Here is a 26,630-nt window from a genome sequence, read left to right on the forward strand (position 1 = left end):
GGAATGGGTTCGACTCTATTTGGAAGGATCCCATGCTGCCACAAGCTACAGGTTTGTCATTCCCTGGCCGGTGCCCTACAAAAAAGAATTCACTGGGTACTTGGTGGACAAAAACAAGCCATGTTCTGACATGGCAACATTTTCTCATGGATTCCGGTCCAAGAATTTGCTGACAGTGATTCCTGTAAAATAATATATATATATATATATATATATATATATATATATATATATATATATATATATATATATATATATATATAATGTGAAGTAATTCAATGGAAGATTACATAAATATACAAACATAAGTATATATTCATGTGTAATTGGCTTTTAGCTGCTGCAAGGCCAGTGTCTCTGCATAAGATGGAGAGACATGGCAACATTTTCTCATGTTCTGACATTTTCTCTACATAAGTATATACTTATGTTCTGACATGGCAACATTTTCTCATGGATTCTGGTCCAAGAATTTGCAGACTGATTCCTGTAAAAAAATGTTATTTTGAATTAATTCAATGGAAGATTACATAAATATACAAACATAAGTATATATTCATGTGTAATTGGCTTTTAGCTTCTGCAAGAATGCCAGCGTCTCTGCATAAGATGGATCAGTGCGGTTGACAGGCTTGCATGAATTGATATGATCAGTGGCATCCAACACCTGTAACAACAACAAACCCAGCTTCAATTTTCTTTTTCTTTTTTCTATGAAAAAATTTACCAAGAGAAAGGAAAAGAATGAAAAAAATGCACAAACCCAAAGGACCAAACTCAAAAATACAATCAGAATGACTGCCAAAACAAGGATGGAAAGTATTTACATGAGGCAATTTCAATTCCGAAAATTTATCAAATCATGTCCAATATCAGCACATTACTTACCACAAGCTCACCAAACCCAGGATAGGCAGATTCAATCGGTACAATTTCCATTCGGAAAGCCCACCCTCCATAACCTTCAACTATCGGAGTGACGAGTGTCTGCTTTACAGTTTCCATTAGTAATACCCAGAATAATGAACACTGGATATATCAAAATAGATGAGATGTATGCCTTGACCAAAGGAAGATTTGAGTTACCTCACTGAAACTGAGGACCTCGAGCATTCCTTTATTTTGGAGATGCCGAACAAAGTCATTCAGCTCTACCAGTCTTGGAGCTCCACTCCTCAGCTCCCCTATCTACAACATGACAAGGAACAGTCAGAAAACAAGGAACTATCCAACCAATGAAAATGCTATCTGCGCATAGAGCAGAGAACCACTCGACCAATGAAAAGCATTAGCTCACGGAATCATGAAAATGACCACTGTAATAAGTTCTAGGAAACAACAAGCTCATCTTCTTTGGAAAGATACACACCGAAGGAGCTGGGCGAAATACCAAGCCAATACGCCAAGGCATGTCTGCTAGTTTGCTACCAAAATGTGGACAGCTATAAAAAACCTGAAATCACATTTACTATCACAATGCCAAAGAAAGAAAGAAAGAAAGAAAGAAGAACAAAGTTTCTGCACAATAGGCTTATAAGATTATCAGAAGGAATGTTTCATACAAGTCCTATGGTGTTGTTAAAGAGCTTATTGAAATTCTCTGTCTTTGCTTGATGCAACATCTCCTTAACGACAAGGCCACCCATACTGCAACAAATAGAGATTGACAGCATAAAAACTTTGTAGCATCATAAATTAAATGAAGTAGAACCCATAGATTGTAATGTTTGCATAGTGTGTTCATAAGACTCGCTACACCGGTGCAACCTTAATATTCATGTCTCTTCCAGCGGTCTTTAGACTTTCAGCAGTTCACACATTATTATTATTATTATTATTCTCTTCTTTTGAAGGCAGTGTGATTTTATTAATATAAGAAAAGCATACAAAAGATCCACCAAGGCAACAGATAGGAGGGACTAATATATAAGCAGTTAAGATGCCCCTTGCTTGGCAAGAGAAGCAGCTACCTGATTGGCTTCTCTAGGAATGCTGCTATGAATCTAATATCACTATGATAGTGGATAACTTCATAACTTATCAGTCTTAGTCACTAGTTATTTAAAAGACTTCATCCATAACAGAAGGTTATAGGTCAACATGTGACTTGTAGATTAATTGGATTGGACATGCTTTCACTATTTCACCCCTCCCAAATTTTCTGTAATTGACAAGTAGATTCCGTTTATTTCCAGTCTCCCGGAAATCCTTCCATGAACAGTGAAATTACACCAAGGTGAGAGAAATGCATTTTCTTTGCTGGCAAAATTGTATTTTGAATATCTTTTATGCCTCCTTTTATTCCTTTAAGTTCCTTTTTGTCACTGAGATCCAGGCTGGCCGAAAGTCGACATTTGAATGCCAAACCTGATTGAAGCTCAACAGCATGCCAACTTAATGTACAGACGAATGGGGAGGCATCTGCCACATCCCCTTGATCTGTCATAGACAAGGTAGAAGTGGACCTCAAATGAAACGGTTGTCAGAGCCCAGAACAGTATTGATCCACATTTCAGAATGGAGAAGCATCTGGCACATGCCCTCGATCCTCACTGAAGATGGCACTGGGTTGCCTCAATGACAGGTACGATTGACTGGTGGAGAAACGACCAGCGGACAATATTGGACTTATTTATTGGTACGGGAAAGTTCAAAGGCAGGTTTGACAGTTTTTCTGAGGATGCTTCTATTTATCCTTTTTATACATTGTTAAGTATTTTCTTTGATTTTTATTTTTTATTTTTCTGATTCTATGAAGTTGTATAAAGTTGAGTATTTCTAAGATGCAACTATCTTACAATAATCATTCAATAAGACTACAAACTAGCCTATGCACTTTCAGGAAAAATAATTTGACAAAGTTTCTAGAGTTTCTTGCTAGCATCATCAGGAGAAAAATTATTAAAGTGCTGGACCACAAAATGTTCCAGGGGGTTGTCAGCTTCTTTGCTAATGACAGATTGGTTCACTTCTTCCCCAAGCCGAGGCCAAATGACATTAGGAAGTGCCTTCTGAGGTTTGCTAGATCTCAACTTTGACAAAAAACAACAATTTGAGTGTTCTAATGAAGACAGAACAATAAGCATTCCTTGAAGGAACTGGCTGGTGTGCTGAAATTCTGATGAGATGGATATGGAGGTACTTGTGTTACTGATGAATGACTCTTATTGAGGTCTCGCCAAAGTTCTATGATAGAGGTAACTTGAAAAATATGATTAGGTGGATTAGAGGAGATGAACCCTCCACAATGGTGAAATAATGTCGCAAGACATGGCAATTCCTAGAAATTTTACCAGGCCAACGTGCGTCTGTACTGGATCAACAAGAGTCTATTTTTCTCTATATGTAAAAATTTCCAGTCCTGAGGTCATCATACATTTCAACCTTTCATTTCTGAAGTTCCTTCTTAAAGGATTCTATGTTAAAGATGAAATGAATGCTCGGTCTTCCAATAAATCTATCACAATTCCACCAATCTTTTGCAAAGATTTTAAATGATGAATGGTGAAGCCACAAACAGTTAGAATTGGAAAGGTGGTGTGTTCCACAGACCAACTTTTGTCTGAACTCTGAAGCAATCTCAGAGATGGTATGATTATTACCCCCAGGGATCTGCAAGACTCAAGAAATTCTACTACCCATTTCGAAGAGGGATGGAAGTGACCCAATGCGGATGATATCATCAGAGCAGGCAAAGTGACTGGTAAAATTACCCCCTTGCAAGGGGAGATCAACCAGCTCCCTCCCAGTGATAAGCTCAGGAAACTGCTCCATGCTACAGAAAATTCATGTTGTGCCGCTCCCATCATCTGAGAAATGGATAGCATAGATAGTCATTACCTGCCTTGGACAAAAGGTCACCGTAGTTCTAGGAACCTCGGGCAACACATTCTATAATAGCGCACTACCATTTGAATTGCACATGGTATAGATTGCAATCATCAAATGAGAGAGAGGCCCACAACAGTAGATCTGTGCTAAAAACAATAAGAAAGTTATCTGCAGGACACAAACACATGCCTTTGCAAGCAGTACACCTGCCAACCTGATCAGTATGCGGAACATTTGAGCAGTGCATATGGTGGCCCGCATGTCAGATGGCCATAAGAAAGTTTTAGTCCAGTCCATTGATCAGGTGGCCCACGTGCTTATTTGGAAATATGGCAAGTTTGTTAAATTGTCTATACCCTTTGTATAGAGGTGGTCAGCCTAATAAGTCAACCAACCACATTTTGCATATGGTCATCTTCAAGTGGGGGCCACCTAACAGGCTAACACAGTGCTCCTATGTCCCACATGCTTGCCAAGAAGTAAAGGTGCATGTGGGGCTAGCAAAGCCTCCAATAAGAACGCACTCACATCAACCCAAAAGGCAATATAAGAATAAGAGAGTACATTGAGTTTGATAAGATATATGATAGATTTGACACCCATGTTCCTTGAAAATGTATCTGAGAAGGCATGTCTAAGAAAATTCTATTCAATCAAATACAAAAGAAAAAAATTCAATATAGCAGCCTCCCTAAGAGACTAACAATGCCTGACATCATGCTATGAGAAAGGTCATAGATCATGAAATGCATAAAATATGTTGATGTAAAAAAAAGAAAGAAATGAAATACAATGAAAACCTGTGAGTCACAAACACAACAGGCCGATCCCCAATTCCTGCAGCAACCAGCTTCTTTAACAGGATTGAGCTAACTTCCTGCACATTTTTTAAAGTAGCTAACAACAGTCTCCATAAAATTGTCAAGCAGTTTCACCAACCAAAGTAACTAATCTATATATATAAAAAAAAAACTACGAAATACAAAGCGTTCTTTTCCTTGTGCCAAGAGTAGTTAATCATCCATTTTCTTTTATCCTTTCCTTTGAAGTTCATCATTATGCTAAAAAAAAAAATTGCCTACAACTTACCAAAAAATAATAATAATAATAATAATAATAATAATCTTGAATGAACAATGTTATTTTGGTAGGGTGCTTTGACTAAACCTTCAACTTGCCTGGTGATTGACTTCTATTTGAATATGGTAAAAAAGAAATCCTCTCACCTTCACAGTACATAACCAAATACTAAGAGATTGTCGACCCCCAAGTTAGAATACTAAACAAACTTGTGGTGAAAGGATATTTGTTTTTCTTCCAGTGGTAAAAGAAACATTAACAGTGATTGGAGGGATTGGAAAGTGGTTACAAGCACCACATCAAATAAAAATTTCAAGATATTGCCAATAACAAAACAGAATTTTCAATTATCCAAAGAAGAAAAGAGAGAAAACAAACTCGAAACTAAGATGTCAGTTCACAAGTAATACAAAAACATAAATTGTGGAATAATTGTGATCCAATAAGTTTTGAAGAGAAGTAACTCAAGCAGTATATTTCATAGTAGAGAAAAAAATTGCCAAGGATGATGTCACCTGAATAGCATCGTCTAAGACGTGAAACAGGACAATCATTACGACATGTAAAAGAAGGCAATAACAAATTGACCTAACGCATGCAGTCACCAAAATACCCTTCACTTTCGTTTTCCCTTAATCAGGTCAAAAGAAAGTATATTAAAGAGAAATTGAAAGAATAGGGAACTCAGGGTGGTAAGATTCCCTACACAACAACTCAAAAACTTTCCACTCTAAACAGCAACATATGTCTTCGAATATGATCCCTTGTAAGTGTGAGAATATAGAAGGTCAGGTACCAAGGTGGCACTATCAGTCCCAAAAACATTTTCCAACCTTCCCAGAAAACAGCACTCAAGTGAAGATAGTGGAGCCTATTTTGGAGCTTTCTGTTGTTTGGAGCATAAGATGCTGCCACAATATGAGCAAGATTCTGCCACAATATAGGATTGCTCCTCTTAGATGCCTGTTGGGACAGAATGAGTGAGTGGCCATTCTAACCATTAGGTGTATTTTTCATTATATTTGCAAGGATCATTAAACCCATAAGCAAAGGTATTTCACAGGGTACTGTCCATGAATGGTAGCAGATACTGCACTCTAGCAAGCATATCAAGATCTAATTCCAGCAAAGATATACGAAAATTGGTTACTGCAATAACTTTTTGACTCCTACCTAAGGACGGATGGTAAATGGATCATTCAATGATCTGGGTCTGATGGATTCTATTTGTCTCTTTCTTCGATGGAAGGGAAAAAGAAATTCCATTGCAGAGCCGTATGCAATGCACAAAAGATGCCGGTTGTTCAATTCTATCTTTTTCTTCTTGTTTGTTATTCTTTATCCCTTCCTTTCGCCCGATCATGCGAGATAGAGGAATCGTTTAGTATGTTATATCATCAGGATTTGGGGCCCGTGTGAGGCGGAACCTATGGATTTGGGGCCCACGAGGAGAGTTTTGCCGAGGACCTAACCCATGGATTTGGGGCCTGGGCTATGAGATAAAGGGATTAATTCGTCATACTCTCTCAGTTCGAGCTTTTAGAGCAAGTGGTTAATTGTCCTGCATCAAAAGTTGAACACTCACTTTAACCTAGAGCAATCAAGTTCTACACTATACAGAAGAGAATCGTTCTCAACTTTAAACTAGATAATGAGCAATGATACATAAATGTATTTACTAGAATCTTTCTCAATATGGTCTTAAATTTGAACTTTGTCGGTACCATAAAGTTTTTGGTCAATACCACAATGTGCACTCCAGGACATATTCACTCTTACACACGGTACACATGCCACCATAGCACGACTAGGCCAACTGTGCCCTAAATATGGTGGACTTCAAGTGAAGCTGATCTCGTGCAAAATGTTTCCATTCATCAGCCATCCCACCCCTGTATGGAAAGAATGATCAGTCTAAAGAGACTTGATAATACATCTGGCCTAACTGACAATTGAATTGGCCTGACTTCTGCGCCAGATTAACTCAAGGCACATTGTTAAGAGATCTGATGTTCCACACGAATTACATGTTGGAACATGGGCTGTGCGTAAATTGTTTGGAGAGTGTTGCGTAGGGCTAGCAAACATGAACTAAACAATTGCTATTTTAACCATCCATGCCATGTTATAGCTTCACAGTTGCACCAAAAATGGCATAAATTACCTTCTAAATGTGTACCAAATGCCCCTTAAAATCCTCTCATTTCAATTACTAGGGAGTAAGGCACATGCAACACACATGGAGAGAGTAGAGGAGGGAAAAATGGAGGTTTGATTGAATACATACTGACATATTACAATAAGATGCACTGAGAATCTAGCCATTTGATTTCGGAAATTTTCAATGACCCAAACCGTTTATGTGGTAGGTCTCCCCTTGGATGGGGGATGCCCATTAAAACTCTAAAATTGAATAATTCAGCACTATGATTATACAAAGGTTATGGCGACCGTTCATGTTCAAAGCAAAATAGCCAGATCTAAGGTTTAAAATAATTCAATTGAGGGCCTATATTTGTTGCTTTCCCACCATAGGAAATAACGCTCGCCATATAAACAGTTTGAATAATTGGAAGATGATTCGAAGGCTAAAGTCCTCACATATCTTATTGAGGGGAAAGAAACAGAGCAAATGGGTGCTGTGCACAAGAGAGGTGATCCATTTGCACTTTTCCAGTGATATGGCTGACTCGAGTCTTAGATCTTCTCAATTTTTTGGTTATGACGCCCTAGAATGAGCTGTCACAGCAGATGTACAGAGTGGAGTTTACAAAGCCTTCTTTCACTCACTCCCTAATACAATGGGTGGGCAACCTGCAAAGTACAATAAAGTGCAGAGTGGGCTACTCGAAGGATGGAATGACAAAAATGCCCTCAGTTGAAAACGCACAATTTTAAATGCCCCAACCTATAATGGAAATCCCTCATACATCCTTTTAAATGCTAAGGTTGTGGACTCTCCTGAAATCTAATTGCATGGGCAAATTTTGTCCAAAACTGCTCGCGTTATATATAGTAGAGATGCAGAGAGTTTATAAAACTTAACAGTGTTGAGCCTTTTGGCCCATATAGTTGGTGCTATATATTACTATAGATGTTCACATGTGCTTATTGAAAGAGTTGAGAGGATGTCAGACAACTTCCAAATCATCCATAATTGCAACCAGTGTTCGAAATATCGATACTATCGGCCGATATATCGGCCGATATTATCGGTATCGGGCCCTAGCGAGACGAAACTCCTCCGATAACCCCCGGAAGATACCGAAAATCCAAAACTTCAGATATCGGCCGATATTATCGTCGATATCGCACCTGGGAGAGCATCATTATCCGAAAAAAATGGAAAAAAAAAAAAGAAAAGAAAAAAGAAAAACTTTCAACGGTAGATTTCGGTACCTGTAAAGAAGATCGCCTGATCGGAAGCTGTGTTTGATGGGCCATTTGAATCGAAGCCTCTGATTTGGAGAGATTTGGCCGCGAAATCCGCTGAAATCGTTGAAATAATCGGCATTTGGGAGAGATTTTAGGGTTCCAACGCCGGAACCCTCTCTGCTTCGAAAAAAAGGGGCCCCGAGCCCTTATGCAGAAGAAGCGGACGGGCTGGTGCATCGCACGTCATCGACGTGTTGACGTCACCAAGTTATGTGGGTCCCATCATGAGGTATATATTATATCCAAACTGTTCGTCCATTTGGCGAGCTCCTTGTAAGGCTTTATCCGAAAAATAAGACAGATCCAAAGATCAAGTGGACCACACTGGAAAAAAGCAGCGGGATATTGAACGTCCACCATTGAAACCCTTTTAGGGTCGCAAAAGTTTTGGATCGTATGATATTTGTTTTTCCTATTCATCAAGGTCTTTGTGACCTCATGAACAGATTGGATGGAAAAAAAACGTTATGGTGGACCCTACGAATGTTATAACGGTGAGAATCATTGTCCTCACTGCTATTTGTGGTGTGGTCCAATTAAGGTTTGGATGTCACTCATTTTTGGGTTCGTGATCTAAAATGATCTCTCCAAATGGATGACCGGTGTGGATATAATAAATACATTATTGGTGGGGCCATGTAACTCTGATCTCCTTTGAACTGTTTGTACAACGTGTACTACGGAAGCGGATTGCGTACTGAGTAACTCAGTACCCCTAGCGTACTGAGTAAACTGTGTGGGGTCCACTGTTATTTATTTATTTTATCCACTCCGCTAATCCATGTTAAAAGATAATTTTATGGCTTGATCCCAAAAATGAAGCAAATTAAAATCTCAACTGGACCACACCACAGGAAACATTTTGATTGAACCTCTACCATTGAAAATTTTTTGGAGGCCAAAGAAGTTTTGGATCAAGCTGATGTTTGTGGTTTCTCTTCATCCATGTCTTTGTCATCTTATGAACAGGTTGGATGACAAATAAAAATTACTTTGGACCATAGGAAGGTTTCAACGGTGGAAATCATTATTCCACACTGTTTCCTGTGTAATGGTCCACTTGAGCTTTGGATTTACTTCAATTTTGGTATAGACCCCTAAAATTAGCAGTAAAAGTGGATGGACGGTGTAGATAAACCACATACATTCACAATGGGTCCAACTGAGTTTACTCAGTACGATAAAAGCGCAGAGTGACTCAGTACGCAATCTGATTTCGTGGACGCTTGGGCTTCACATGAAGTTCATGCGCTGTAAACTTAGGTAGGGTCCACCGTGATGTTTGTGAGAAATCCACTCCGTCCATCTGTTTTTTGAACACATTTTAAGACATAGGGCCAAAAATGAGCCGGATCCAAGACTCAAGTAGGCTGAAAACGTGAGGATTGAAGGACCACAGTTGAAATATTCATGGGGCCACAGGTTTTGAATCAGTCTAATATTTGGGTATTCAATTCATCCCAGTAGTGATGACGTAATGAACGGTATGGATGGAATGTAAACATCACTCTCGACCCAGGAAGGTTTCAATGGTAGGAATTTCCCTACCCACCTTTTTCTTTAGTGCGGCCCACTTGAGTCTTGGATCCTGCTCAATTTTTGCCTCAAGTCTTAAAATAATCTCACAAAACTGATGGATGGAGTAGATTTCTCACAAACATCATGGTGTGCTCCACTCCTGCGAAAGGATTTAGTAGGAAATCCGCATCCCATCTTGGCACGACACATGCCCATACCTCGAATGGTACACCAGCCAATCCACACCCTCCATCCATTTTCATAAGTAATTTTAAGACATGAGCCCAAAAAGGAGACGGATGAAAGATCAAGTGTATCATACTACAAGAAAATGTGGCGGCAATGATGTCCACCATTGAAGCTTTTTAGGGCCCACCATAATGTTTATTTGCCATCCAATCTATCCATGAGGTTTGACAAACCTGGATGGGAAAACATAAATATTAGCTTTATCCAAAAAAAAAATTATAAGCCCAAAATAGTTCAATGGTAATCATTCAATGAACACTATTTTTTGTATTGTGGTCCACCTCAGATTTAGATCTGCCTTATTTTTCAGCCCATGCCCTAAAATGACATGTTAAAATGAATTCCAATTGATGTTTGGATGTGACTCATTTTCGTACATATCTGTATACATTTATAAATGGTATGCATCATATTTAAATATATTTACCTTAGTTTAATCAGATAACGCATAACTTAGTACCTTATACAAAGGAAATTTATTATGTGCACTTCTTTTTTGATATTTTATGATTTAAAAGTGCGCATTAAGGTCTTTTTAAATAATCCTCAAAGTTTCATAAAAAAATTCAACCATTTCGCTAATGTTTCCCCATGTTTCCCAAAAAGTGCGATAAACTATGCGATACAAACGATATATCCCGTGCAATAACCGATACGTATTTGTATCCCAAGGGTGCGATACATTGTGCGATACCGATATTTCGAACACTAATTGCAACACTAGGATATAATAAGGATAGCAAAGTAGGCCTTTCCAGCACAAGAAAAAGCTATGGAAAAGTATCAGAATACAAGAAATTGACTGAAAGGACAAACCTGAAGCGGCAGGCTAGCTCCAGACCACTGAGTAACATTTGTCTGCATGAATCATTCAGTTAGATGCCACATGTTCATCAGAGGTCCCAACCTGGCGTACCTTGCACAATTAAAAGTTTAAAACTAGAGCTGCTATGCAGATGAGTGCTAATCTTCATTGCCAAATGAGGACTACTTCACTGCCAGTATTAAAATGCTGGTGACTCATCCATTGTACATGTGGCAGACATGTACACCGAGACCATCTTTCTAAATAGTAGGGCTAATTGTGGATGTAAGGAGTATGGCCTGAAAATTACACGGATTGTACAAAATCTTAAACATCTAATGGACGGCTAAAAGTGAACTGGTTTATGGCTCATTTTCGACATGAAAATTAGATGGTGAAGATCATCCAGTCAGTGTGATATGGACTGTACTCTGCTCCATCCATTACAGGGCCAACAATTTGGGCAGCTTGGATTCCGCACAGGTATGTTACATGTAGGATGGATGAGTCGCCACCACATATAAGATGATGGTGGTGGTGGTGAAAACAAACCGGTATTCTATCCTGACAAATTGTTAAGAAATAAAGAAAAGACTTTCACCTGGCCCTCCAAAATTTAGAACATGGTTTTCTGGAAATAAAAAATAAAAAAATTCAAGGTATAAGCATCAAGTATAGCACAAACCTTGTATTTAACAGTAAACAAACGAGCATGAGGGAAGTCAGCTGCAAGCCATTCTCTTGGCCAACACGTTCCTTCTTTACCAGCCTCTTGATCAATGCTCTCTACCAAGCCAGATTTACTGGTTGTCGAGGACTTGCTATCTGCTATGCGCCAGGTCTTGAAAGGCCCACCACGCAGGCCATGAACAAAAACGATGTCCAGTGGAGGAATCACCGGTTGTGAACCTTTATCAGAGCCATTACTGGAAGTGTAGCTATTAGAGCCTGAATCTTCTGTGCAGATTCCACACTCACTATCAATACACTCGTGATGTTTAGATAAGGAATTATTATCAGAATTTGACTTCCTTGAACCAGGTAAATTCTGTTGAGAAGTGCCTGAACCATTCTTGTCAGGGCATGTCCAGTGCGGCAATTCTGGATTGAGCAAGAATATCATGTCGTCATATCGCGGGCATATGTTTTTGGGCCCCCCTACTTCACTGCCTGTGAAATGATCATTTTCTGCATTTCCATCCATGTGTTCCGAGCAAAATATATTTAAAAGTGTTGCCCTAGCATAACTTTGGATTTTCAGGTCATTGCAACCTGGGATCTTCCCATTCGCACAATCCCCAAGCCACTTGCACCAAGTCTCGTCCCCCAGAATGGCTTTCTGGACATTTGGAAGAAGAGAAAGGATAGTCAAGAGCCGAGCAGCATGCTTACGAATATGTGCTGTGGGAGGAACTCGAACACTAGAAGGATCATTTACATCTAATACAGGAGCTTCACCACGGGCATTTGAAACCCGTTCCTGGGTCTCTAGGACTCTTGAAGCATCATATGCCTCAATTGCAGCCAGTTGCTCATAATCATCCCGTAAAAGGAAGCGCCTCAGAAGACATAGGACTCCAAAGTCAGCAATTTTATTTTGGAATGAAGAATCTTCAGCACAAATCTCAGTCAATGCTTTAATACCCTTAAGTGTAGCCAATGCAGAATCTGCAGCATCAAACTTGGGCAATTTATCTTTGTTCAAACTTCTGAATAGCTCAGCAAACGGTTCCAGAGAGAGAAGATCTGCAAGAGGGAATTTATCAACAGCATCGGTTGTAGTTACTAACTGTTTTCCTGCTAGACTGACAACGGCACTGGCTAGCTGCTTTGCAATTTGGGCAGCTGAAAGAGCGTTGGACTGATCAATTTGAATCTGAGAAGATCAATGCAGTCCATCAAATACAGGCACAAATTCTAATCTTAATGAGATGCATGTTCTACAACAAAGTAAAGCTAAGCAAGACGAGATGCCAAGGTACAAAAAACTACGTAACTTCCAAAAGTTCATGTTTTTGTTGTTCTGTTGCCTACTTGGATTTTTCACAAGCATAGCGAATCTTCAGAAGCTCTTTCTTTCTCTCTTTTTCTTATCTTATCTTATCCTATCTTTTTTTTTTTTTGAAATATAGTTCAGAAGCTTAGTTACCATGCGCACATATGTCAACTCAGTCTGATCATATGATGGAGAGGAAACAAGAAACATCCAAATTCAACAAGCCTCTGTACTCATCATCATCATCTTTTAGATGCATAGAAAAGATTCATCATCATCATCTTTTGAATGTATGGAAAAGTTATTTATCTTTTACAGAAAAAATATATTTCTGTTTACAGATAAAGAAAGAGAGCATTGCTAAGCCCACATGCATGTATAAGGCACTCATGTGCATGCCGCCACTTGTGCCAGCATGGCACATAGGTACAAGATCCAACCCATTCATCATGAGGCCATGAAGTTGATGTCCTGGCCCAAGAATCAGGTCAGTCCACTAATCATGTGGGCCACATTAAATGAAACAAATGTACAGCTGAGAAGAACTTGGTTGAAGCATTCTAAGCCTGTCACCTGTTTCAAACATATTGGCACACCAATTGAGTGGTACAACCTGAGTTTTTGTTTGAGAACATCTGGAAGGTCAGCCACACCTGACGAACAACTTGGATACTGCACCTGTCCATGTCTGCCCCATTGATACATCGTGGAATGTAGATGTTATTGCCTGTACAGGCATGTGGGCTTGGAAAACCTCTAAAAAAGAATCATTATCATCATATTCTTGAAAAAAAAAAAAAAGAATCATCATCATCATCTAAGCCTTATTGCAACTAACTGGGGTCAGCTCTAAAAAGGAATGATAAAAAATGAAATATCTTTGAACCTCACTTTGTGAGTCTCAGGCGGAGTGCCTCCTTTGGATACTGCTGTCTTGCTGATGCTTAAAATTTCGTTCAGCAAAATTGTTAACCACCCCTGAGAAATTGGTATTGAATATGGTCCATAGTCTTCAAGAATACACGAAAGGATTTTTGTAGCTGAAAACCGAGTAGAATCTGAGGACAGTCGTCCACAAACCCAAGGAAGAAGAATACCAGACCATTTTTCACTTTCTTCAAGAGATAAATGCATGTCCCCAGTACAAAGTAATTCCAAGGCCTTAGCCAATGCTTCTTGCACATGGCTGTGCCTTTCTGTCTGTTTAGCAATTTGTCTCATCAGAGGAAGTCCCTTCTCCATTATTACAGTCTGAGCCCCACTACTCCTTTCAACAGCAAGCAGAAAGGCTGAAAGAGCCATCCGAGCCAAGGCAATGTCTTCAACTTTGCTTGCCTGAGAAACAGTAGAAAGAAGACTAGAACTCCAATCAGGAACAGAATCAATCAAGGGCAAATTTTGGTCCTCCAAAAGCAGTCGAGCCACCAAACTCCCATGCCATTTCACAGTTCTCTCAGGTGCTATTAAAGCAGTCATAACTGCATGCCCATCTCTATCAAGCTCTTGAATATGAGACCGATTAAGATCTGAGGCCGTTGCCCAATTTGCCAGGGCCCATGCTGCAAAAGGCACAGCAACATGTTCACCATGCAAATCATCCCATAAGCCCGGAACTGAAACTGAAGCTGAATAGTTCCTTTCTGCTGGTGAACTAACTTGATTTTTCTGCAACAAAAGAGTTCTTGGAATAGGCCTAACTGATTCAGGGGGAGGGGCATCAGAATGTTCTAACTTTAAAAGGCCATTTGTTCTTGAGAAGCCTAACACTGTTGTGCCTCCAAGAATTTTTATTCCGATTCCTCGCATTCCTTTGTCGCCACCCTCATTGTCACTTTCCTGTGGCTCATCCAAATGCATGCCACCCTCCTCAACAACTTGAAGGGCTGCTTGAATATCTCCTGTATCTGCATCTCCTGGCAAGGCAGGTTGAAATGATGCTCTATCTATGCTCTCACAGTTTGAAGTGACAACGTCCATAATAGCAGCAACAAGCATGCTTCTACCTTTCCAGATATCAGAACCATCCAATGAACTGCGTTTGATTTGCTATTCACAGAAAGAAAAAGATAATGGTTAATGGAAAGCAACAATTCAGAACATCCAAAAGAATCATGATTCCAAAGCTTATGATGAGATAGCAATCAAGGTGTATAGAAATTATTAATCCAAGAGAATGTAAGATATCAATCGAAAACACTCATATGAAGTTTGTGAAAAAAAAAAAAAGAAGTTATGATTTGGTAGATTCCCTTGGTAACGGATCAACTGTCCTTTTTTATGCCTTGGACGATCTAAGCCAATGCCTTGACAGAGCTGCTGTACCCCTATGAATAAAGTTTAGTTGCCAAATAATAATAATAATAATAACTAGGGAGGCCCTTGATCAAACTACACATTAACCAAGCTGGTGGAATGCCTCCTTTATGGAGGTGGAGACCCTTGGTTCAAGTCTTGTTGATGCATTGTTTTTGGTCTGCCTGAACCAGTATGTAATCCACAAAAAAAAAATTTATTTTTATTTTTAAAAGAAAAAAGAAAAGAAAAGGGAAAGGCGCTTGGTATTGCTAATACGTATTTTTTTTTAGTCATAATGACACTCTTTTTGGCTAATTTCTTGGAAAATCTGTGCCAACTAATAATATAAATACATGCATTGAAGTGAATAAACTTTTTCATGACATTTCATAGCTCAAAGAAAGATAATAGCTTTTGTCCTTTTACAAATGAATACATCTTTTTATTTTCTCCTGTTAATATATTTTATATTTTAGAAGTAAAAATAGTAATGACATTTATACAAGAGGGCCATAGAAATTTACCCAGTGCGTTCATTTTGCAAAGGTAGCTCAAGCTTTCACTTCCATCCATACCTTTTCCCCCTCTCTGCACATATTTCTCTAGAATATCCATCCTTTCCTTTTTCTTTAGTTGAGCTGAATTTTTGAAATTTGTTTGACCCATGCACGTACCCAAATCAAACTTTTGCCTTGCTTATTATTTGACTCCAAATTCTTAACTTTCAAACGATGGTGCTTTTCGACTACCTTTTAATGCAGGGGCATTTTCACATTGGGCTCGAGTGGGGTTGCCTGTGGGATGCAGGGGCATTTTCACATCGGGCTCGAGTGGGGTTGCCTGTGGGATGCAGGGGCACACTCTGGGTGGGCGGCCCGTGTGAGGCGGGTGGCTCGTGTGAGGTGGTACCCATGTGATTTGAGGCCCATGAGGGGGGTTCGGCCGAGGTCCTAATCTATGAGATGTGGGGCTTGGGTAATGAGATAAAGGGATTAATTCGACATACTCTATCAATTCGAGCTTTCAGAGCAAGTGGTTAATTGTTTTGCATCAAAGTGGTATTAGAGCGGGAGGTCTCGTGTTCGAGACTCCTCACCGGGGGTGATTAATGCAGGGGCATTTGCACACCGGGCTCGAGTGGGGTTGTCCCTGGGATGCAGGGGCACACTCGGGGTGGGCGGCCCATGATCTGTCGGTTCGAGCTTTTAGAGCAAGTGGTTTTGTCCTGCATCACCTCTCTATATCGTAACACATAATTATATGTTTTATCCTCAACTAGTCCTCTAATAAATTTCTTACTTTTATTTCTTAACAGCTCTTTAGTAAAAACCCACATGAAACTTAAAAGTCTTTCTTTTTTAATTTTTTATTTATAAACATTACATGAAACTTAATCACGCCTCACTCAACTCAAAATTGAGCCCTCATCGATTCCAAGGTGTGTTTCAGGTTTCAAACTTAAACCTTGGAGTCTCACCCTTTGTCACCCCCACCCCCTGCGCCATTCTTTCTTTCTTATTTATTTATTTATTATTATTTTTAAGAAGTAAGGATTTTATTGAATAGAACCCAAAAGGCCAAAAGAATCATAACGAGGCCCAAGAGATACAAGAGAGAATGCAATCGCTAAAAGCGATTGAAATCTAAGCCCATTCCACTACATCCACCTTAACTCGAGAAAAGACATCTGATGTTAACCCACAAAGATTGTGTAAGAACCAATTGTTCCTCTCCCCCCATAAGGCCAAAAAGCTGGCCAACAAGGCCAACCTCCACAATCTCCTACCTTTCATACCAACCCCTCCCCCATGCCAAGTGCGAATGAGATCCAAAATAGATTTCGAAATCAACCATGAATGGGATCTGCACCCCTAGTGTTGTTAAAATAGTTATCATATCGCAAAGCGTAATAGGGGTTGAATCGTATCATAAACCATAATATATATATATATATATAGCCTTATTTAGAGGCCCATTCTATCACATCCAGTTTTGCTTTCCAGAATATGTCCAAATCGGACCCACTCTGATTACAAAAGCATTGGTCATTCCTCTCCCCATAATGCCCAAATACTTGCCAAACATCAACTGGTAAAGGGTGTGGTCACCCACTTGTAGGAGGAATCTGACGAAACAGGGACTTGGATGAGTTCATTTAGATCTCAGCACAGTTCCATAACTTTCTCCCTTCCTATGGTGGGAAGGATGCCATGGTATGGAGGATGGAGAAGTTGAGTCGGTTTTCCATTTGGTCCTTCCATGGGTTGCTTGCTCAATCACCATTAGTTTCACATCCAAGCTTCACAACTTTTGCTTGGGTGGTGGGTAGAAAGCATGGTATTCAAAATCGATTACGTAACGGTAATGGTCATAACCGTTACGCGTTACAAGGTTGAAACGGCCGTTACAGAAAATGGGCCGTAACGGCCCATAATGGCCCGTAATGGTCCAGTAACAACAATTTTCAAAAAAATAAAAGACGATCATAACGGCCAATACGAGGTTGTAACGGCCGTTACAGCCCGTATCATAACAGTAACGGTAACGGCCACCATTACCGTTTTGGAACACCTTGGTAGAAAGAAGGTGCTCACTATTGACAGTCTCCAAAAGAGGTCAAAGGTCATTCCGAACATGTGCCCCATGTTTTTGCATTATGTGAAGTCGGTAAACAATTTGTCTATCCACTATCCATTCTCTAGATCAGTGTGGAAGGTGTTCTTTCACCTCTTTAAGGCACCTTGGGTGATGCTAGGGACAATTGATGGCTTGTTTTTTGACGTGGCACAGTGGTGACAATTTGGGAAAGAGGGCAAGGTATTGTGGAGGCTATCCCTGGTGGCTAGTTTATGGGCTATTTGGGGGAAAGAAACAATCAGGATAAAAGCTTTTTTCAAAGGTGTTTAGGAGAGAGAAGTTAGAGGTGTTGGATTGGGCTTTTTCCTTAAAGATCTCTGTTGTTGGTTTCTCTCTTTCTTAAGATGGGTTGATGTATTTGTAGCTTGTTTTCCGCTTTTTGGTGTTTCTCTAATAAAATTTCATTACTTGTAAAAAAAGTCAACTATGAGCAATTTATTCCTATCCACCAACTATGTCAAAGCTACAACCTTAGGAGGGCCCATAGTGCCAAACGAAAGAAGCATGCCCCTTGTCCCCTCTTGAAGAAGTCCCTAAGATCACTTTGAAGAAGGAAGGGACCAAGGATTGACTTAACTTTTCTTTATTCTAAACCAATACATCTTAAACACCCACCAAAGGATGAATACCATCAAGCCAATCCAATAGCCTAATGAACTCAATCTCTTCCCTCTCTAGTAAGTTCCTCTAACACGGAATGGACCAAGCCACCCTGTTGTCAGACAAAGAATAACACTAATCGATGATAATATTTGCTTTTGGGGCTAAGATGACTAATCTTAGAAAGTCGTCGTGGAGTGTCCCCCCACCCATCCAGGCATCTTCTTAGAACCTTATCTTGTTTTCGTCTCCTAATGAAAACCCAGTCCCCCTCCTTAAATCTATTCCTCAATCTATGTACTGCCTTCCACAATGTCGATGCCCTATAAAGAGATGAAGCTTTTGTCCACCACCCCTTCGTTGACGCCATACTTCATCACTTCTCTCCATAAACACATTCATCCATATCAAACTTCCATATCCATTTACCAAGCAATGTTGAATTCAATGTCTCAACTTCCTTATGCTTGTACCCCCTTCTCTAGGCGGCTTGCACACATCCTCCCATTTCACTATATGGAACTTGTGCTTGTTTCTCTTTTGCTCCCTACTACAAAAAATCAAACTAAAGCCTCTCCAATCTATTGAGTACATCCTTTGGGCATTTAAAGTTGGACATGTAGTAGATCAGAAGATTCGATAATGCCACTTTGATTAGCATCAATATTCTCCCCAATAAGAGATGTCAACATTGCCACCTTAACAACTTCCTTCCAACTCTTTCAATGACCTTATCCCATAAATGTTTCGCTGTCTTGCCAATGCATAGAGGATGACTGAGATACATCGAAAGGAATGCCCCTGCCTTGCATCTAAACACCTCCGCCAACATCTCCACCTCCTCTTTCGATGTCTCAATATTCAACATCTCATTTTTTAGAATATTCATCTTTAGGCACAACAACACTTCAAAACATTGAATTATCTTCCTCAAATTGCCCACTTTGGCTTCATCCGCATCACAAAAAAGGAGAGTATCATTGGTGAGTTGGAGGTGGGAGACTTGGAACTCACCCTTATCTACCTTGAACCCACTCATAAGGCTCGCCAATAACCCTTTATCCAACATCTTGCTTATTGCTTTCGCTCTATCACCACGAACAAAAAAATGGCGATAATGGATCCCCTTTTCTAAACCCTATTGAAGCCAAGAAGAAACCTTTAGGCGACCCATTAATTGGAACTGAGAACTTAGTTGACCAAATCTTCCCTGCATCCACTTCCTCCATCTTTGCCCGCAACCCATCCGACCCAACATATAATCCAAGAAGTCTTACTCGACATGTTCATATGCATTTTCAATGTCTAACTTGCATATGACACCCCTTTTTACCTTCCTCGTGATGCGACTCAATACATTCATGGAAGATTAGGCCACTACCAAAATTTGTCTCCCTACTACAAATGCGCCCTAAGCATTGCATATGACGTGTCGGAACCGAGCAAAACCTAGTAACCAGAATATCAGTTAGAATCTTATAGGGTCGTCAAATCAAGCTTATTGGTCTGAAATTCCTCAAGCACTCGGCACCTTCCTTTTTCGAAATCAAAGTGATAAACAATGCTCCCGACTTTGATGAGAGTTGACTATTCTAAAAAAACTCTATGATAAAAGTTGACAGGTCGCACTATACCAATTCCCAGAATACCTAAAAAAAATGCCATGGAGAAACCATTTGGCCCCAATGCCTTATCCCTCCCCAAAGCATCCACCTTTGCCTTGATCTCCTCTTCAGACACATGTTCCTCAAGGGATGCAACCTCTTCTTTCAGAATAGTGTTAAAAGGAATATTAGCAAGTCATGGCCGGACTCACCTAATGCCAGAAAGGTTCTCATAGAACTGAATTCACAGACTAGCAATTTTTCCTCCACCTTTTTTTTCCACATGCACTAACTCACACACGCTGGCTCACTCACACCACAATGGGTGCTCGAACCCAAGATCTCGTGTTGAAAGTCTTGTGAGTCAACCACTGAGCCATAGGGTTGCATTGTATCTTTCAGGAAATTTCCCTTAGAAAACATGCAAGGGTCCATTAACAATTTATGTTCTTTTTACCATTCTTTACTCTAGAATCACGTTGGAAAAGAAGCATTTGATTTTATTGACCAAATGACTGTAAAAATTTGGTGTTTAGACCAGTTAAGTCATACATGATCGTAACCACCCATAACAACATTCCAGATAAGTGATAAATCAATTTGGTGTTTCAATCAGTTAAGAAATAAGAGAGAAAAAAGCTCTATGATTTAACATTGAAGAGAATGCATCATTCAATCTCTTATAAAGAACAAAATAAAATAACTTACATTTTCTAAACGATTTTTAAAGTTTCCATTGATTTAAAAACATAAAATGAAAGCCAAATGAAGCTTAAACTAGAAGAGGACGAATATAATTTGAATCGTAAATCCAGATCTAAATCATAAATTGTAGGATTCAAATTATAGAATCATAGGATTCATATAAAAAGGGAGGTGGGATTCAAATCGTTTTGCTTAGGAGTCAACTCAAATCATAAATCATAGGATTTTGACAGCTATGCATGCAACCACGTAGTAGCTAGGGGTGCACACGGGTCGGTTTGGTCCGGTTCTAGGGTGAAACTAGAACAGAACCGTTCCGAACGGTTCGACCGTTGGCACCCTAGAACCGAACCGGAACCGAACCGTTAAAACCGGTTCGGTTCCGGATCAGTTCCACGGTTATGTGCTTTTTATAATCCAGCCCAATTGCATGTTTAATTTTATTATTTAGCCCATGTCCATCCATGTTGTGGTCCATTTGATGAATGGTTTAGATATTGTATAAGGTGTGCAAAAATACATTTATGAAAATAATTAAATTGTGCATTATAAACCATAAATCATTAGTCAAATATGGAAACAATCAAATGGTTTTTGGTTTGGTTCCAAGTTCGGTTCCACGATTCGGTTCTACGGATCGGATCCATGGTTTGGTTCTACGGATCGGTTCACGGTTCAGTTCGGTTCTACATACCCTGAAACCGAGAACCGAACCGAACCGATGCAACCGGTTCTTTGATTTTTGGAACCGGAACCAGAATCGGACCAAACCAGACCATTTGGTCGGTTTCAGTCCGGTTCCACGGTTCTACCGGTTCAATGTGCACCCCTAGTAGTAGCATTGGGCAGGGGGATGAGATCGAAGCCATCCATCATGTGGGTCCCATGACTCCCACCGTGCACATGTGTACATCCCCTGCCTCCAAAATATGATTGTTCCTCTTGTCGGTGATACACAAGTTAGACATGGATGGATGAGTTTACTTGCCAAACATTTTTCTTCCTTCCATTTCTTTTGTTAACTGCGACCAAGGTATTCCGTATTAGTAACATTAGCATAATAGTCACCACATTTATCGATACGGGGGTATAACGACCATTACAACCCCGTAATGGTTGAAAAAAATGGCCTAAAAATTTATGAATTTTTTTTTTTATAGAAAATCTAGAATAACGTAAATATTCTAAAGATATATTCATTTTTTGTTTTGAACATGTTTATGGCAGCGTAACGGTCCACTCTTTGGTGAGAATGTTATATCTGGTTGTCTGGTGAATTTATCAACATGGTTATGTGTCTCTAATATTTGCACATCACAATCAAGCATTAGAAGTAGATATCGAGAAAAGAAAAAAAAAAAAATCATAAATACCATTTTTTAATGATTTTTTTGAAAAAAAAAAGGCCCTCAGAGCTTCTATTCACCTAAATCGCTCCAATCTACGGTTTAATCCTAAAATTTATAGTAAGACTAAAGAGTGGTCAAAATCTGCTTTAGAATAATCTAGAAAAGTTTTGGGAATAAGAAAAATGAGGAGAAAGATGGATTTAAATAGAAAAGAAGTTTATGTTTTTTGATTGTTGTGGGGGTAACGACCGTTACAGATCCTGTAATGGCCGATACAGTCCCAAAAAATTAATTGCCCCTTTTTACCCTTATATCGTGTAACGGTCACGGCCATTACCAATATGTATACAGTTGTATCGTAATGGATACGGAACACCTTGACTACGACCCATCACCACATTTGACTAGCCTTATTTTTACGACCAACCTAATGGGCAATTTGGATCCCATGCATTCATGGTGTGCCACAATGGCTCACATAGTAGTATGTGGATGAGATGCCCTATATACCGCTGTTTCCTTAGCAAAGTTGTTTTTTTGCTAGATAGAGGCTTTGATGCCCAAGCAACAGTTGATACATGACTAAACCATCTACATCTACTTTCCCTCATCTTATTACCTATTGGTACTACTCCTAAGTTCCCTCCAATGCATTCATTTTGAATCATATCCTTCCTCACCTTGCCACTCATCCATCTTAGCATCCTCATTTCAGCTACATTCATCCCATGAACACATTCATTAACTGCCCAGTGTTCTTACCCATAAAGCATGGTTGGCCTTATAGCTATTCTATAAAATTTCCCATTTAGTTTGTGGTACAAAGCGCTCGCATCAAACTCTAGAGGCACATCTTCATTTCTTCTACCCAGCTTGAATTCTATGGGCAACTTCCTTTTCAATCTCTCCGGTCTCATGAATTATTGACCCAAGGTATCGAAAGTGGTCATTTTGGGTAATTTCTAGGTTAACAATTTTAACTAATTCCTTGTTTTCGCTCTTATTATTACTAAAATTGCACTCCAAGATGATGGCGGTTTAATGGGCGATATGGAGGGAAAGGAATGCACGGCTTCCAAGACAAAAGTGAATCTAAAACGGATGTATGTAAAAGGGCAAAGATGAATATAATTGGGTGGATTTATTGTTTAAAGGATTTTGATCCAGATGATGGGTCCATCCTAGCTCGAATGTAATACTACTATAAATAGGAGCCTTCGGGCTCTTCACATTAAGAAACAGCAAAAAAATTGCACTCCATTTTAGTGCGGCTAATTTTAAATCCTTTAGAATATAAAGCATTCCTCCACAAATCTAGCTGTGTTTTTATTTGTTTGTGGTGTTTTTTTTCTTATAAGGACCTTTTATTATAATTTGGATCTAGTTTAAACCCAATAAATGGGTAGTTATTTTGAATGATATTGTTAGTTAACCATTAAGTACATGGTGTGCCGTAATGGCCATTACAGGCCCATAAAGGCTTTTACATAAACGTAATGGTGGCAATTGTTACATGTTACAGGGTTGTAATGACCGTTATGGAAAAATGATCCGTAATTGCCATTACGCCCCCCGTAAAGGCCATGACAGCCTTGTAACGGTGTGTTACAGGGCAACTATAGGTTTTTTGGGGTTTAAAGGAGACCGTAATGGCTGTTACGGGGGCTGTACTAGTCTGTATTGTAAAAGTAACAGTGGTGGCCGTTATGGCCACTGTTACCGTTACAAAATACCTTGATCAAGCATGTTTAATTTGGTTGTTGAATGAGAACTTACATGAATTGAATGTGGACTGGTTTGGTTTATTTCTGTTTGAATTGTACAGCTGCTGATGAATAGCTAAAATAGTGAGCATGTTCTTGTGAGCTACATGACGATTGAGTGGGCCAAGGCTATAGATGGGCCACACCCAATGAATTTCTTAGAATTCACCCACATGTGAGCTTCATTGGCACAGATGACATGATGAAACTCAAGCTCTCTGTTCTGTGAATGCCCACATCAGGTTCTAACAACTATTTCCTAGTATCCAAAGAGAATTTCTGAATTCCAGAGAATGGCTTTCCCAATACCCAAACACCATAGACATACTCTCTACCTCCAGCAATCTGCTTTGTGCAAGCAGATTCACAGCCCCCTTTAAGATTTCTGGGAGATAAACAACCCCTTAAATGTAACTAACCTCAGTGAATATATCATGTTTGGTTTATTGCAACCGGCGTTATCCAAGTAATTGAGAGAAGTTTTGAACTCCCACCATACAGTGGCAAAACTTGAATTTTCTTTCAATTAACAGGGGCAAATACAATGAAAATTCAAACAACCACAATTGCAGTACCTTCAAACAGGCTATCAATGGCAAAATAAGGCAATGAACACTCGCCACTGGATCAAAACTAACCTTTTTCGCGCGCTGCGGCTGAAACGAAAAGATGAACCTGAGAAGATTCGGGACAGCATGGGGCCGCCCGAGCACGGCCCCACACACGTTCGGATCCGAGATCAGGTAAGCAAGCGCCCTCGCGGACTCAGCCTGCGTCCCGCACGGGTCCCTTGGCGAGGCAACAGTGTCCAGGAGCCAGTCCACAACCGCGCCGTTGCCAGCACTCACGATCGCCGACCGCCTGCTCTCACTAGCGGCCACAATATCAGCGAGGAGTGCCGCGACCCGGAGCTCAAACCCGGATCGGACCTCCTGATTGGCGGACGACAGCACTGACCGGAGCGACTTCCAGAGGATGGCAGCGGCAACACCGGTCTGCTTCATGCGGTCGAATATCTTGCAGACATATTCATTCGATTTCTCGAGGGAGCGTTCAAGGTTGGAGAGTAGGGTTTGGGATTTCTCCTCCACTAAGGGATCGCTGTCGGAGGATAAGAGAGCTGCGAACGATATTAGGGTTGCGGAGACAGCAAAGAGAGAGAGGTATTTATAGGGAGGAGAACGAGAGAGAGGAAGAAGGGTTTGATTGGGGAGGATGGCTGGGGGAGGGATATTTTGGGGATTTTTGAGATTGGTTGGGGGTAGGATGGGGTTTGGGGAGGAGAAGGAAGAGAAGGAGCGTCGAGGAAGGCAGGGGCGACGGGTTTTTGAGAGGAGACGGAGCATTTTGGATTTCTTCTCATCGCCCGTTCGGGAATTTCTGCCTATTCGTTTTTTCGATTCGCTGCAGTTTTGTTTCTCGCTTTTCGCTTTCTTCTGCTGCTGTTTTACGGAATAAAGGATTGTTTTTGGATTTGCGGTTGCGTAGCCGTGTATGGCGGCAAAAGTTCATCGAGTGCATGAGCCGTCCTAAAGAGGGATTGAACGGTCTTGATGCATCAGGATCGGTATATATTGTCACGATGTGCGAGTTTGCGACTTTAGACCCCACGATTTGGTGATCCAGACCGTTGATCTTCTTTTGGCCAATGGGGATTGTTGATTCTCGAAAGGCTATATCGATTTTTCTTTTTGATATTTTATAGGAAATTTGTTGTACTTCCTTTAGCCGTCCATTTTATTTGCCATTGTTAGAAGGACTTACATCTTCGGATAGTGAGAAAAACATGGGGTAACTTGCATACATATCGTTCAAAGTCAACTTTTAGATTATGGGTGCCGAGAAATTTTCCCTGTTCTTAAATTGGCCAAACGGGGTGGGCCCCACCATGGTGTGTTGTTCACGTACTTGGACTACTAGACGTTTCATGTCAGGACCAGTCTAAAAATCAAACTGATTTGTAATTCAAATGATCCACACTAAGGAAATAGTTGCAAGGAGAAACTCTACCTTTGATTTTCACCGGGCCCAGCTGATGAGCAAAATGGCCTAATTTTTGCATGACCCTTCTCTCATGACAAACGAGGGGATGAACCGTTCAAATTCCACGTGATGGCAATAGAATCGAAGACGAACGTCCTTTCCCCCAACCGTTTTCCTTGGTTCAGCCCTACCTAAATCATAATTGACCTGGTGCAACCGTAATTAAGTCTGCCACTGAGCCATGAGTAAGGACCCATGATAATTTCATGGTTGCAATTTTAGATGCATCATAATTTTGCAAGCACAGAATGGCCCATCCTTATGGCCCCAAAGCTTTCAACAGTGGCGTCGTTGTCTCCCTTGCTTGTTGTGCGTGGTGGGGCCAATGTAATGTATCTTATTCATGCTTTTCATATAGGGGTTGTGGAGCCTACTATGATGTATGTGATGTTGGGGGACCGCAGAAATGTACACAGATGAATTAAGCAAAGTACTTTAATTGCACAATTAAGTTCAAACATAAATAATCTGATTTTAAGGAGAAAAAACTCTTGCGGGAAAAAACACGGCACAAAGTGACAATAATGCACTATGAAAGCAAAAAATTATAAGACATAAATATTACCCGATTTGAAAAAGCTTCAAATCTTCTTTACAAGCCCTTGAAACCATTTGGAACAAATCAAAAAGCCTTAATATACTCTTTATTTTCGATTACACCCATATATATAGCCTCTATGAGAATTACAATCGAAATAGGAAACAAATTTCATACTAACG

The 26,630-nt window shown here is 40.0% G+C and overlaps 1 protein-coding gene and 1 long non-coding RNA gene across 20 annotated transcripts; both read right to left on the reverse strand.

Moving 5' to 3' along the window:
- Window positions 1–295: 295 nt before the first annotated feature.
- LOC131242446 (uncharacterized) lies at window positions 296–25,365 on the reverse strand. Of its 19 annotated transcripts, XM_058241078.1 has the most exons (10): window positions 24,506–25,352; window positions 13,806–14,960; window positions 11,604–12,794; window positions 10,930–10,971; window positions 4,632–4,708; window positions 1,563–1,647; window positions 1,370–1,453; window positions 1,087–1,188; window positions 889–987; window positions 296–667 (listed from the first exon to the last, which is right to left on the reverse strand). In XM_058241078.1, exons 1-10 carry the CDS (start codon window positions 25,211–25,213, stop codon window positions 557–559), a joined length of 3,654 nt encoding a protein of 1,217 aa, XP_058097061.1. In that variant the 5' UTR covers window positions 25,214–25,352; the 3' UTR covers window positions 296–556. The 19 variants fall into 19 exon arrangements, 3 of the variants coding, with proteins under 3 accessions (XP_058097061.1, XP_058097062.1, XP_058097063.1); XR_009169620.1 differs by lacking the exons at window positions 296–667; window positions 889–987 and having other exon boundaries at window positions 1,370–1,442; window positions 24,506–25,360; XM_058241079.1 differs by lacking the exons at window positions 1,370–1,453; window positions 1,563–1,647; window positions 4,632–4,708 and having other exon boundaries at window positions 24,506–25,354.
- LOC131242447 (uncharacterized) lies at window positions 8,064–9,492 on the reverse strand. Its single transcript, XR_009169636.1, has 2 exons — window positions 8,311–9,492; window positions 8,064–8,226 (listed from the first exon to the last, which is right to left on the reverse strand). It is a non-coding gene; the product is annotated as an uncharacterized LOC131242447 (long non-coding RNA).
- Window positions 25,366–26,630: the final 1,265 nt, after the last annotated feature.

This window comes from Magnolia sinica, chromosome 4 (genome assembly GCF_029962835.1).
Source record: "Magnolia sinica isolate HGM2019 chromosome 4, MsV1, whole genome shotgun sequence".
Taxonomy (NCBI): domain Eukaryota; kingdom Viridiplantae; phylum Streptophyta; class Magnoliopsida; order Magnoliales; family Magnoliaceae; genus Magnolia; species Magnolia sinica.